The sequence below is a fragment of the Glycine soja genome, chromosome 8 (genome assembly GCF_004193775.1).
Source record: "Glycine soja cultivar W05 chromosome 8, ASM419377v2, whole genome shotgun sequence".
In the NCBI taxonomy this organism is placed as follows: Eukaryota; Viridiplantae; Streptophyta; class Magnoliopsida; order Fabales; family Fabaceae; genus Glycine; species Glycine soja.
In genome coordinates this window covers 10866514-10881234 of record NC_041009.1, presented here as the reverse complement: position 1 = coordinate 10881234, position 14721 = coordinate 10866514, and the positions used below count along the sequence as shown (strand labels likewise).

The following is a 14721-nucleotide window of genomic DNA, read 5'->3' as shown; positions in this document are numbered from 1 at the left end:
TAAAACAATATTAAAAAATATATAAAATATTTTAAATAAAAAATATTAAAAAATATATAACATATTAAATAAAATCATAAAAAATATACAAGATATTACATAAAATTAATAACAAGTAAAATTAAAAATAATTATTTAATAATTAAATAAATAAAATTATTTGTAATTTTTGAAAAATTGAAAACAAAAAAATACAAGTAAAATATATAAAAAATATAAAACACGTAAATATAAAAAAATATTACAACTTAAAAGTTGTAAAATATAAAAAAATTACAAGTTTTAAGTCATAAAATAAATAAAAAATCTAACGACTTTGAAGTCATAAATAAAATAATTACATTGAAGTCATAATTTTATAACTTCAATTTAAAAAAAATGAATAATAAGTCAAAATAGGTGTTACGACTTATAACTTAGAAGTCATAATACCTATCATGACTTACCTCATTTTTTAAAGTAATTTGAAAATGACTCCCATATGAAAAAAAAAATACCCCCAATTGGTAAAACTCCCTTTTAAAGATGATATTATGAGATTTGTCCATGAATATCACTTGCATGAGGTGCTTCCAAAAGGGTGTAATTCCTCCTTCATTGCTGTTATCCCTAAGATATTTGACCCCTCAAATTTGGGAGAATTTAGGCCAATATCTTTGGTGGGTTGTAAGTACAAAATCTTGGCAAAAATTTTCTCAAATTGAATCAAGAAGGTGTTGGATAAAGTAATTGATCAAAGGCAAAGCAGGTTGTTGGGTGTTCGACACTTGGTACAAATGCTTTGATAGCAAATGAGGTGGTAGAAGAGACAAAAAGGTTAAAGAAAAAGTGTTTGATTTTCAAAGTGGACTACAAAAAAGTATATGATTTGGTGAGTTGGGAGCTATTGATATGCATGCTACATAAATTGGGGTTTGATGATAAATGGATAATGTGGATCAAATGATGTGTTGGTGAGTTGCAATGTTTTGGTCTTGGTTAACGGAAGTCTAAAAAAGGAGTTCTCAGTATCTAAAGGATTAAGACAAGGAGATCTTCTTACTCTTTTTCTGATTTAATATGGTTGCAGAGGGCCTAAGTGGAATGATGAAAGAAGCATTAAAAAGAGACTTTTTAAAAGTTTTTGTAGGTAACAAGAAAGTGGAGGTCAACCTTCTACAATATGCGGATGATACCATCTTTTAGGGTGAGCCAACGTTGCAAAATGTCATAACTATTAAAAGCATCCACCGGTGCTTTGAATTAGCTTCCGACCTCAAGGTAATTTTTTTTAAAAGCAAATTTGGCTCTATAGGAGTTGATGTCGATGAGATGGAGAAGTATGCACATTTCCTTAATTGCAAAATTTTACATTTTCCTTTTACATATTTAGGTATTAAATCCTGGTTAGTTAATGCTTGGAAACCTATTGTTCATAAATTTGAGAAAAATTGTCAGGGTGAAAACACAAAGCATTGTCTTTTGTGAGGAGGGTAAGTCTTATTAATTTGGTCTTGATCGCTTTGTCTCTTTTTTTTTTTTTTTTTCAAAGTGCCAAATTATGTGGGGAAAAACTTGTTGGTATACAAAGGAATTTTTTGTGGGGCAGTGAGGAAAGAAAAATGAAAATTTGTTGGGAGAGTTGAGATATGGTATAAAAAATGTTTTCACTTTTAATTAAACTTTTTGGCAAAATGGAGATGACAATTAATGATGGGTAACATAGGTTTATGGAGTGACCCTTGGGTAAGTGAGGTGGGTTTAGCTCATAAATATCCTAGACTTTTTATAAACTCTTGCCAAAGAGAGAAATACCTAGGAAATGTTGGTGAGTGGTGTGGGGATGAGCGGAAGTGGAACTTGGTGTGAAGGAGGGAATGGTTTGAATGAGAGAAGGTAGATTTTGAAAGATTTCATAGGGAGTTAAGAGATACATTTACAAAAAGCCATTTCGGATTCATGGAGGTGGCTACATGATCAATCTGGTACATATACGGTCAAGTTGGCGTATTCATCTAGGAGTGATCTTGATAATTTGGATTCACATGATACGTTTTCCGAAGATATTTGGTCGTTGAAGATTCCTCCTAAAATTAAATGCTTTGTGTGGAGGCTTTTTAGGGATAGATTACCAAGTGGTGATAACCTTAAAAAAGAAATATCTTTAATAATGGTGAAATATATTGTGCCCATTTTGCAGGGAGGAAGAAGAATCATTGTTTCACACTTTATTTTGGTGCAAACCCGCACTAGAAATATGGCATACCTACTACAAGTGGTGTGGGTTGCAAAGCGTGTTTCCTGGCACTATTAAGGAACATTATTTGCAAGGCGTGTTGATTAAAGAGAAGAAAAATGTCTGTGAAAAGTGGAATTGTGTTTGGGTAGGTGTCGTGTGGTCTCTATGGAAGGCAAGAAACAACACTATCTTCAGGGGAGGTTTCTTCGATAACAACAAGATCATGCAAAAAGCTATCTTTCATATGTGGACATGGTTGAAGAATTTAGACTCATCGTTTGGTTATTCTCATGACCAATGGTATGTATGTCCTGGTGAATGTATAAGAAATTAATTGAATTGGAAGGAAGAGGTGGCATGGAATTGTATGCAGGGTTATAAATGAGGGTCAATGTATTTGGAGAAGGGTGGTTGGGTTTCTAAGCTGTAGTATTGGGTGAGTACAGAGGGAGTAATTGGGACTGCTATGGGTAGTTTTGCTACCATTGGTTAATAGCTATTAGTATTCCACTGTTAGATACTAAAAGTATTTAACCTCTGGAAAAGTTAGTTACTACTGGTATCGTTTTCTAATAATATAATTTGTTTGCCGATTAAAAAAAATCAAAGTGAGACCTTCCATTCATCTCCCCCCCTAAACATAATTTGATTGGAAAAGAGGGAAAATCTAGTGCCTCACTTGGTGCTTATGCATGTCACAAAGTCAAGATAGAGGGAACATCACCACACAAATGACTTGTAGTAAATGACGATTGCCAAAGATGGAGCATGGTGTGGTTCTACGACTTTAGGTTGTGATACGTGGGGTGGGTTTTGTTGAGATGGTGGCTTTACCAGGTTCATTGTTGTTGTCAAAGTGAGTTCGATTAATCATTTATGTGTTGTTGTAGCTCAATTTGGGTTCAGGGGCGAGCTTGTACCATTGATTTTATGATGACCCTAATTTTCATTTAGCATTGAGCTAAATGGAGAAGGGGAGGAGAATGTAACCAAGGAAGAATATGGTAAGTTGAAAAAAGAAAAAAAAGGCATAAAGAACAAATAAAAAGAAAAGAAAAAGTCTCCACCTTAGGTTTAAATACAATGGTGAAAATAAATTCTCCCACAAGGGATACTTTCTTAGCTTAACCACTCTAGCCTCTACCAAAAAACATAACTATCATATAATTTAGTGACTTTGAAAACATTTTTTTAGGTGTGATCATTATTGATTACATTAAATTAATTGAGTTTAAATACATTTTTTAATTTCATAATTTTGATATAAAATTGATTATGGTTCCCAAATATAAAATTAATATTTTTAGTTTTATAATTTGAAAGAAACTTATTCGAGTCCTTGTACAAATGTCATAACAAATGTAACTTACATAATTAAGAAATTATTACATGTTGCTTATATGATAATTTACTTTGATTTTTGCATTTTTATTACTAAATATCATATCGTATGTGCATTTTTCTTTTAAAATGTACTCTATTAATCCCTTTTTACAATACATTGTTTTTATTTTTTTTGTACTTTTTTTGTACTTATTTATTACATTAATTATTTTTTTTATCAAAATATCCTTAATTAAATTAACTTATAAATGATAAATACTATAAATTATCTCTTTCTCTTTCTTACGAGGATTGAAGAATGAAATATTTAGTTTTAAAAATTAAAACTCATTAGTATTATTTTTTCTACATGCATTAATTGCTTAAGAATAATTTTGAAAAAAGTATAATTGCAGATAAATTTAATATTAATAACTAAATTCTTTGTTAATAAACATAAATTAATAAATAATGTCTTATAACTTGAAAAAAAGGAAATATTTATTTTGACGTTTCCTCAAAAACTTTTGGTCAAAGGGATTAATTTTTATTTTTGAATTATAAGACAAAAAATGATCAATTTGAATTAAAAAATAAATTTATCCTAAATTTGAAGATACTAAAACCATATTTAACAATTAATTAATTCGAAATCCAATCTAATCTAATGGGTAATAAAACCCACTATTTGAAGATTTGACAATATCCGCGTGCGTTGTTTTCACGCCTCTCACCCGCGTTGTTTTCACGCCCCCCACCCTCCCTATAAAGCCTCTTTTATTTTTCAATTTTTTTTTGTTCCTGTGTGATTGCGTTTCAAAAAAACGTGTCTCTCTATTTTGAATCTGGATCCAGCGCCTTCTATTCAGCATTCACCCAAACCCTATTTCTCTCTCTCTTTCTTCCCTGTTTGGTATCAGCGAGCACAATGAGGAGAGGAGCTAAGAGAAAGACGAAGCAGGACCAAGAAGCCAAACACGTCGCAGCCGAAGATAACAAGACCGAAGCTCAGCCTCGAGCTAAACGGGCCAAGACCTCCAAGCCTCAATCCGAACCTGAGTACTTCGAAGATAAGCGCAACTTGGTTAGTTTAATTAACACTTCACCATCGCCGTTCAATTTTTTAATTTCGATTCGAACCGTTTTCTTTAACTGTATGCGCCGAACAAGTAACGTTGTGAAGAACGGAATTGAGCGTCACCGTTTTGTTTAAGGAGAAAATATTGATTCGGTGTTTCACTTTGCGTTTTGTTTTCGTTTCTAGCTATACTTCGAAGTGGCTATATTAACTGTGTTTAGTTTTTTTTCTTCTTTTTCTTATTTGCATTGTGTTTTACTGATGGAAGATGGTGTTTGCCAATTTGGATTGTGTAGGAAGATTTGTGGAAGGAAACATTCCCCGTTGGAACTGAGGTTTGTTCAATTAATTTGTAGATTTTTCTTCGTTTATGACTGTGCCGTGTTTTTTTGTAACTGTTTTGTGTTGTAATGGCAGTGGGACCAATTGGATACTGTCTATCAATACAAGTGGGATTTCTCGAATCTAGAAGTGAGTATTGGATCAGGCTGCTTAGGTTTTGGTTGGTGTTCTGTTGTTGAGTGGAGTTAAACTCGTTATTTCGACTAATTTCTTATGATGTTGTGATTTGGGGGTGTGTTTTCAGAATGCGTTTGAAGAGGATGGCGTGTTGTATGGGAAAAAGGTTTATCTCTTTGGTTGCACTGAGCGTAAGTGGCTTGCAGACTTTATTTATTTCTCGTCATTTGGAAGTTGGCTGATTTGCTTGGTAGTTGTTTTCCCTTTATTATTTGGTCTTTCATCATCTTATGTTGATCTTTCTGACTGCAGCTCAGCTGGTCATGTTTAAAGGGGAAAGCAAAGTTGTCTTGATACCTGCTGTAGTAGCTGTAAGTTGTCTAACTGGGCTGTCTACATGTGTTGTGACATGAACACTTGTTGACCAAATTGACTCTTGCTTTTGAGCATTTTCAGGAAAAATAGACTGTCAGTTTGATGTATGCGATAATTGTCTTCTCTAGCTGTGATTTGTGTGTCTCTCCTTCTGGGGCATGGTTCTTTGGTATATAGACTTAGATTATATATTTAATATCATATCCTTAATGCCAAGGTGTTATTTGGAAATGCCAGTTCACTGAATGTGTTTTGTTGCCAGTTTTACATGATGAAACAACTTTGTATTGGTTTTGATGATTTGGATTTTTGTATTTTGATTTATTTTTGAAAATATTGCAACATCCTTCTGCAGGTTGTATCACCTTTCCCACCATCTGATAAAATTGGGATAAACTCAGTTCAAAGAGAGGCTGAAGAGATAGTTCCGATGAAGCAAATGAAAATGGACTGGGTTCCATATATTCCCTTGGAGGGCAGGTATTCAACTCAATTTGTTTGTTTTGGTGGTTTTTCTTTGGAGTCTGTTTATGAAACATTGCTTCTTGATCATCTCTAAACTTCTTCATTATGGTTTTATGTCTTCAACAGAGATAGCCAAGTTGATAGACTAAAATCCCAAATATTTATCTTGAGTTGTACCCAAAGAAGGTATATCCTTTTCTTTGCTCTCCTTTGCAATTTTGTATTCTACAGTTTGTTTCAGATCTTCTGAATGGATTGTTGTTGGAGAGATGTATATTCCTTCATGTTATTGGTTATCTAGCTTAAATAATCTTATTATCGTGCTTTTGGCAGTACTCTAATTATTTTTAGTCACCATTTTTCACTTTTCAAGGCAAATTTTGTAAGCTACATCTCTATCATGTTAAATTTTGTTTGGTGATTGCATCACATTCTTCTCCTGCATGTAGCAAAAAAAACTGTAGTTTTTCAAGTAGTGTGAAGAATATTCAACTTTCTGCGTGTTTGTCTGTTTTTATTCTCCAATAGATGACTTGCTTAAGTATTTATCCTTGGCATGTTCCATTTGTGATGGTTTCAATCCAAAATGCAGAAATACATGAGTAACATCAGGAATCTTTGGGCCTTATAAAATAAATGGGTTTGTGGACCCATAAAAAAACTTAAAATAGATGTTTGGGGAAAACTAAGTGTTTATTTTTCCGTTTATTTCCTATATTTATGTATTGACCTTTTACTGTAGTTGTTGTTGACATTTTCATGTAAAGCTTTTTACTGATGCACTCTTTTATGGTTGACCTTGATGTACCTTATTTATGAATATGACTGACTCATCTCACCTATGTTATAACCTGCGGTACAGGTCTGCTTTAAAACATCTGAAGTTGGATAGATTAAAGAAATATGAGTACTGCTTGCCTTGTAAGTCTACTGGCTTTAGAATATTACAATTGTTCTCATGTGTATATCAGTTTTATCTAATACAGGGAAGAAGATATGACATTTTATTAAATAAAAAAAGTGAGAATTGTGGGGACTTGTGGATTCTGGACAATACAATTTTTTTGATCAATTATTGGTGCTTCATTTTGTCAAGGCATAATGATTCTTCATTAGTTAGTGTTTATTTTCCTAGTATGATTGTTTTTTAGTGACTGCTATTCTTTCTGCAGATTTCTATCAGCCGTTTAAGGAAGATGAACTTGAACAGAGCACTGAAGTTCAAATTATATATCCAGCTGAGCCAAAGCCGGTAATTACATTGATAGAAATTTTTTCCTGGTGATTTGACAGTGTTTGGATTGTTTGGGATCCTTTTGTGTATGATATGGTTATGTAATGAGTAATGACCTTTCTGAATAATTTTTTCTTAACAAGATGGGCAGGTTAGTGCCCTATTTGATTTTTTAATTTGTATGTGTTTACTTATTTTCTAATTTATATGTGTTTACTTATTACTTATGCATTGCTTGTTTGCAGGTCTTTTGTGAATTTGATTGGGAATTAGATGAACTTGAGGTAATGAATTAACTCTGTGCTGATTGTAGTTTAGAACATGTCAGATTAAGTCAGCTAGCTGTTGCAATTTTAAAATCATTGTCATCCTTTTAAAATTATTGATGATGCTTGACGTTATTTTGCAGGAAATTTAAGGGACCATTTGGTATGAGAAAATATTTTTTTTTTTTTACTTTTAATTACAAAATGCTACCTTGTTTTCATTTTCTTTCTTGTTTTCAAATATTTGTATACGAATCATTGTTTCCCATACTAATCTTTGAAAACAGAAAGTAATGTGAAAGTAGGGTGACACTTTTGTAATTAAAACTCTAAAGTGAAAATAGAGGACATTTTTTTTTCCAAAACCAAATGACTCCTAATGTTTCTTCTGTTTGTCATTCTGCACTTCCTATTGCTGACTCTTAATGTCTGCATGTTGCTATGTTATTGAATTCTATAAAATCTTGACTCTTGATTGTGGGATGGGGACTTTGAGATTGATAGGGAGAGAAAAAATCTTTATTTGCCATTGTTTTGTTTGTGTTTTTTCACTGTTTCTTCACCTTGTTTCCCTCCTAATAGAGAGAGGGTAAAAGTAAAGGGCAATTGGAAAATCAAATGACAATGGACAAAGGCCTCTTACGCTCATTTGTTCTATATTTTGCAGGAGTTTACTGATAAGCTCACAGAGGAGGAGGAGTTATCCGAAGATCAAAAGGATGCCTTCAAGGTACCAAATAAAAGAAGGCATATAGTTATTCAATAATGCCTTTATTTTTTAAATAATAAGTTAGCTGATATTTTTGCTTTTTTTAGGAATTTGTCAAGGGAAAGGTTCGTGAAGCTAAGAAAGCTAATAGAGAGGTACTTTTGGTGCTGTTGGTTCTGTGCATAGTGCTTTGCTTTCTGCATGTTTTTTTTAATACCTATTTTACCTCTTTTAGGCAAGGGAAGCTCGGAAAAAAGCCATTGAAGAAATGAGTGAGGAAACCAAAGCTGCGTTTGAGAGTATGAGATTTTATAAGTTCTACCCTGTTCAATCTCCAGATGCACCTGATGTATCAAATGTTAAGGTAGGTGTTTAAGCATTCTATTAATACTTTGTTTTCTTCTTTTCGATCAAAGGATGAATTCATTAGGACTATAAGATGATTTCAGATAGTTAGGAGCCATAGGATATCCTCCTTTTATTTTTATTTTAATAAAAAGAAGATACAAACTATGGAGAATATTAAAAAAGCATTGATGAATTAAGGGTACCCAATCCCTCAACTTATCAGTAAGGGAAACCCCTTTAAAAAAACCATGTGCACACTAAAGTACAAGCCAATTGCCCAATCTTATTTCAAAGTAGTCACCCTATTTTATTCATTTTATATTTTTATGCTGCACGTCTTATTTGATGTTATTGCATTAGCTTATTCTCTGAAAATTGGTAATTCCTTTAGTGGAACATTTAAAACTTATAATACATCGAGGGAGAATTGTGGGCTTGTTAGGGGTGCCTGCACACATGCGTGTGTTTACTGGAAAGCATTGATGGAAATAGATATTCAAATTCTCCTTTTCAACTTTGGATTGTTATAGTGAAGGAGTTGACGAGAGAACCGGCTATACTTTGTTTAAAAAACCAACTAGCTATTTCAAATTAGAGGAATGAAATCATTGAACTATTAGCTGCTATACTTCTGTGGAATCATTACTTCCTTTTGCTTTTTTATCCCTTTTCTCATCAACCTGGTTCACATTGAATTTGGTACTGCTTACAATTTATTGGAGGGTAAAGAAAATGGAAATGGCAACATCTTTATGGTTGTAACTATTTTCTTCCCTGAATAAATATCCCTATTAATCTGCTTCACCACGAAATCTGTCTATTTCTTGACATGTAAAAAGAACATACCTTTGTGTGCATATATTCAATGAGTTAATAAAAAGAAGACAATTCAGGGTAGGATAGCAGCTGATATAGAATATATCACACTTAGTTGAATTTCTGGTTGATTAAATGCATTTTCCTTATACCTATAATTTACGGAGTATCATTATGTGTGTTTGCAGTCTCCATTCATTAACAGGTATTACGGAAAGGCTCATGAGGTTCTGTGATTGGCTCCAAGACAATAATGACAATTTTTCTGGTTTGTTTTGCCCAACACGAGATGTTTTGTTATTATGAACTATGTAGTTCAGGAGGCAACCCCCTGATGTCCCATCAAATTGTCTTTGCCAGTGTAGTTGTCTAAAGTGACATATACCATGTAAAACTGTAGGTCAGAGATCCTAGAGAAGTGAACTAGATGTTGGGAGGAATTTAGACATGTTTCTGGCTTCCTTGTTGAAGAGAATTTCTGAGGTTCTGGAGCTGCAATTTGCGTGGCTCTTGCATTCTTGGTTTTCTCTTAAGATTATTCTTTTTCCCTTCAAAATAGATGTACGACAGTTTTGACTATGAGCTAAATGAAATCAATTCATTATTGTTTCGTTTAATGTGGCTCTGTTGTGAAAATGCTGTTTGTCATTATAATATCGTCGCTGCTATAAAAAATTTCTAAGTACAATGCGACTTGAAATAGGTTGGTTAATAATTCTAAGATGCTATCGTCGCTGCTATACACATAAATAATTTCAATTGTCTACACCAACACCATCTTAACATAAATGTCTTTTATTATCATATCACTTTTAATGACTATTGAAGAATTTGTGGAGAGAATACACACACAAAAATGAAATCATGTTAGTGAAATTATTTTTGAATTTTCTCTAAATAAGAATAGCAATTGAGAAGTCTAGACTGTTAAAACTACAACGTCTTTTGTGCAAAACATTAGATGATTAGTTTTTGATAAGTGTCTGAAAGTTTGACTTTGGAAAAACTTTTTGGATAAACAATATTTTTTTATTAAATATCTAAATTATTTTAGTCTAAAAATAGTTTTTTTTACAAATTTATTCTTTGCCAAATAATATTTTAAAGAAGCACATTATTATAAAACTATTATGATATTATTAAGTTTATTAATTTTAAAACTTGTAACTAAAATTACACAATGATTAATTGTGATTACTTTTGAATATATGAATCGATTGGTGCAGGATTATTAACTTCTTAATTATTAAGAGAATTTTATTGTTTATAATAATTTTACCTTGTTCAAATATGATTGATTTCAATAAAAAATATCTATGCATTAAAAAGACAAAATAGGTTAAATCTCAATTAATTTAACTAACTAAAATAAGGTTAGATTTCAACTAATATAACCTATGAGTCATGTTGAAGCTGATGTAGATTTTGTTAAATCACTTTTTATTTATTTATTAAAGTTATCCTACCCTTTTATTCATTTTCAGTTGAGTTAGGTATATAAATCAACATGTAAGTTATGTAAAATGGCAGGTTACGTATATTAACATTTTTTTTAATCATGTTTTGTTAAATTTTGGACAACTTTTACCGAAAATGAAATAAATTTCTACCAACATTTTTGGACAACTAAACCTTTTAATTCATCTTTCAAAACAATTACTGAGTTAACTTGCAAACCTATTATTCATCTTTTAAAACAATAATTAAGTGGGTTTTCCACTTGTCCTACGGATTTGCTTTAAATACGTCAGTCTAAGCATTTTAATCTATTTTTTAAAATGGATTATCTTGCTTTGTGTTGTTACTGTACCAAACATCACCTATAGATAAAATGTACCAAATACATTTTTAACTAATTTTCTACATTCATTTGCTTATTAAAAGAGTAATTGTTCTTTAATAGCTCATAATACAAATAATATAAAACCTTTCGTTTTAAACAATAGTTCTCTATAGAAAGACTTGATCCGCTGATAGTACACCATTTTCTACTAACTACTGCCAGATGTAGTTGATCAGAAAGAATCATCCGGGAGAATGAAAATATTTCGATTCGTTCCTTTCAACTGGAGAGCTACTTCGAAATTGTATTATCCATATAGTCTATAGAGGATTGATGCTTGAACAATGGACACTAATCAACAGGTCTTATTTTGATTGTAATTCTTCACCTTCCTGAATTGCCTGTTAAATTTTTCCCTTAATTTGTCCTCATAAATTGTATGCAATGGCCATGTTCACAATGTGAGTTAAATAGGATGATACATTGGTGAAAGACTATAACTAATTTGAGATTCATTGATGGAAATGTGACTCTTTGTTCATAGTACTTTATAAAGTTGCATTACTTTGAATTGATGAAAAGGGTTCAAGTAAAAGAGTAAATCCCAGATAATTAAAAGCTGAAATATAATGTAGACAACTTTTCACTTTTCAACTCTTATACAATAAAAATTGGCAGCGCCCAAACAACATAAAGAGAAGATGAACTCGATTATCTTTTTTGCATCATAATCTTCTACCGTACGATACGATCTTAGAGAGATATTCTTGTGAACATTTTGACTTGAACACTATGGAAGACTCATGTCACAAGATTATATATATACTACTAAACACTCCAAACTCCAATAAACTTGTGTTACATATATATATTGAGTAACTAAATAAAAATTTAATATATCCTCTCCAAGTGTGTGAAGTATTGTGCCATTAGATATCAAGTAATTAAACTGATCGGTTCCCTGGTCTAGCTAATCAGCAACGAAATTAAGCTTTATCATAATAAAAATACTATTTATATTATATTATATATGATATGATATAATATATAATGGGGGAAGGGACATGATGAACTTGTTGGTATGCATGTGACATCTACCATTCAACCCTATAACGTAGGTTGGGTGGCATCATTCTATTGCCACTTGCATCTTGAATTTGATCAGCACTGAGCGCACTTTGAGCAATGGAACTCTCTCTATAACCATTCAACCCTCCCATCTCAGTGAAGCTCTTTGGAGCAGTTACTTGATGAGGCCCCACAGAATAGAAGCCACCAGCACTGAAAGTAGTGTTGTTGAAGTCCGAAGCTTTGGTTGCTGCAGCCACAGAATGAGGCAATAACTTGTTGATTTCAACCACCCCATCAATATTGGTTTGGTGTTGATGAGTTGGAGAGTGAAGTTCTTCTTGTTTTGCCATAGAAGTAGAACTCTTTTCTCCCTCAGTTTCCCTGTAGTTGTTGAGGTAGAGCTTCAAGGGTCCAACATAGTTCTCAAATCCTAGTGTTGTCATGGCCCAAAGAAGATCATCACCATTGATTGTCTTCCTCTTTTCCCTCTGGCACTTGTCTGAGGCCTCACCAGTGATGAAGCTTATGAACTCAGACACACACTCTTGAACTGTTTCTTTTGCTTCCTTTGAGATTTTTGCATTGGCTGGGAGTGCCCTTTTCATGATTCGGCTAACATTGGCTATTGGGAGGAATCTGTCTTGTTCTTTTGAAGAGTAGCTGTCTGAGATGTTACCAGATGTTGGACTTCCCACAGGACTTGTTGTAATTTGGTTTCTCTTCGTCCCTGTCATGTTAATGGAATAGACAATAATAGAGCCACTCACTTAATAAGCTAAACAATTGAGATTCTCACCTTCTTCACCCTCTCTAGCTCCCTATGTGTGCAAGTGTAAGTGTGTGTAAGTTCTGCTTTAACTTAGGTGCTGCATGCGGCTTTTAATAAGGGGAACAAAAGATGGAGAGATATAAAATGGAAAAGTGGAAAGGTGCTTTGATATGGAATATTGGAAGAAAGCAAAGGGTGATTGATGAACAAGATCACAAAGGGTGGTTTTTATATCGACTAGGAGTCTAGGAGGACTCCCTTGGTCATGTATATAAAATAATTGAAAACAAGAAACTAAACAAATAGTACTTTTATTCAATGACCATGTATAACTTTCAAATTTAAATCAAATAACTTATATACCACCTTGTCAGATGAAGTGTGATTAATTAGACCAGTTTTTATTATTATTATTATTATTATTATTATGTATTGAAAAAATTGAACAAATAGAAAGGGTCGGCAATGTTGATTAAAAAATATCATTCTGGAATATTGTGTCTAATTGGTCATGTGAGAGATTATTATATAGATTAAAGAAAATTTTGAGGGCCAGAAGAGAAGAGACAGGAAGGTTCAAAGTTTAATATGGAACTTATTCATGAGTATAATGCAGTGGATTAAGTTCAAAGTTGTGACATTGGTGTTTGGCAAAATATTTCGTATATATCCCATCTTTGTTGAGGTACTTGGGAAAAAAGAGAAAATGCTTTCCAGATAGATCAAGAACTAATTAATTAACTAAATATCAAAGCCTGTTATTGTTTGGAAATTGCAAGGTATAATGATGAGAGAATGATTATGGAAAAATTGTTTGCTAGAAGACACCGCACTTCACAAATTGGTGTTGGCTTTTAATTAGTTTGGAATTCTTAATCAGACCCCATAACGTGAATTATTCGTACTAGTGCATATGTTATTTTTGTACGGCTTTTTAAAAAAGGGGTTCAAAAAGATGAAGCAATGGGGATATATGCTGCTTTCACTTTGCCATGATGCTTTTGTGTTGCTTTGTCTCACTGAGATTCTTCCATCACATACATAATATTATTGCAGGACAGTATCATCTCAAGGCATCTCTGCCCTCAGTTCCCATTTTTCTTCTTTTCCACCTGACTATTTCTTGAAACAATGCAATTAATGTGGAAATTAAAAGAAAGAAGAAAAATGCATAGACAAAAAAAGAGACCCTTTAGCTTTTGTATTTCCCCTTAACGAATATGTCTTAAACTGGCTTGGTTCTTTGATCAGTTCCAACCTGTCAAGTCTCACCTGCATGATTCTGAGAAAAAATATCAGAACCTCACAGATTAAAGCTATCAAACAGGCTTCTGACACATGGAAGCTAAATCCACCAAGCATGAACTAAAAATATAATATATATTGAACCGGCTCTTACGTATTGTCTTGGATATTAATTTGTTAAGAGAGGTAGCTGCAAGCTGCAGATACGCAATTCAATTGTTAGATGGATTTATTTTTGTTGAATAAAAGTTTAGGTTAATTGGCTTTTGAGGGTCACTAGGATTAAGATAGGCTTCAAGGCCTAAGAGTGTTTACACAGAAGTAATTATAGATTAATTATGAATAAATTCTTCACTTTAACAACAAAATTCGAACTCACATTTTTGTAGGATATGATTGGTATTTTATCAATTAAACTAACTTCTATTGACCAATTATTGGATGGATGGGACATAAAAAATGATTATGTGCATTATACTATCACAATAATGTCTATTTTAGTTTGACAAAGTTGGAATTTTTTAAAGTCAAACTTAGAATTATATTAACAACGTACGATAAT

General features: G+C 32.5%; 2 protein-coding genes across 3 annotated transcripts; one reads left to right on the top strand and one right to left on the bottom strand.

The window, feature by feature from the left end:
• The first annotated feature begins 4324 nt into the window (after positions 1–4324).
• Positions 4325–9908, top strand: LOC114421909 (protein HEAT INTOLERANT 4-like). Its single transcript, XM_028388043.1, has 14 exons — positions 4325–4625; positions 4916–4954; positions 5037–5090; positions 5206–5269; positions 5391–5449; positions 5809–5933; positions 6045–6104; positions 6781–6839; positions 7091–7170; positions 7398–7436; positions 8086–8148; positions 8235–8282; positions 8363–8491; positions 9480–9908. The coding sequence occupies exons 1-14, from the start codon at positions 4470–4472 to the stop codon at positions 9525–9527; spliced, it is 1023 nt and encodes a 340-aa protein (XP_028243844.1). The 5' UTR covers positions 4325–4469; the 3' UTR covers positions 9528–9908.
• A 1812-nt stretch (positions 9909–11720) lies between these two features.
• LOC114421908 (nuclear transcription factor Y subunit B-10-like) lies at positions 11721–13134 on the bottom strand. 2 transcript variants are annotated; one of them, XM_028388042.1, is made up of 2 exons: positions 12942–13134; positions 11721–12872 (listed from the first exon to the last, which is right to left on the bottom strand). In XM_028388042.1, exon 2 carries the CDS (start codon positions 12748–12750, stop codon positions 12169–12171), a length of 582 nt encoding a protein of 193 aa, XP_028243843.1. In that variant the 5' UTR covers positions 12751–12872; positions 12942–13134; the 3' UTR covers positions 11721–12168. The 2 variants fall into 2 exon arrangements, with proteins under 2 accessions (XP_028243843.1, XP_028243842.1); XM_028388041.1 differs by having other exon boundaries at positions 11721–13133.
• Positions 13135–14721: the final 1587 nt, after the last annotated feature.

Excerpts from the sequence above, each read along its gene's own strand:
- LOC114421908 (XM_028388041.1), bottom strand. The coding sequence starts at position 12,879 with ATGACAGGGACGAAGAGAAACCAAATTACAACAAGTCCTGTGGGAAGT.
- LOC114421909 (XM_028388043.1), top strand. The coding sequence starts at position 4,470 with ATGAGGAGAGGAGCTAAGAGAAAGACGAAGCAGGACCAAGAAGCCAAA. Across the intron at positions 4,955-5,036 it reads CATTCCCCGTTGGAACTGAG|TGGGACCAATTGGATACTGT; the intron begins GTTTGTTCAATT and ends TTGTAATGGCAG. Across the intron at positions 5,934-6,044 it reads TATATTCCCTTGGAGGGCAG|AGATAGCCAAGTTGATAGAC; the intron begins GTATTCAACTCA and ends TGTCTTCAACAG.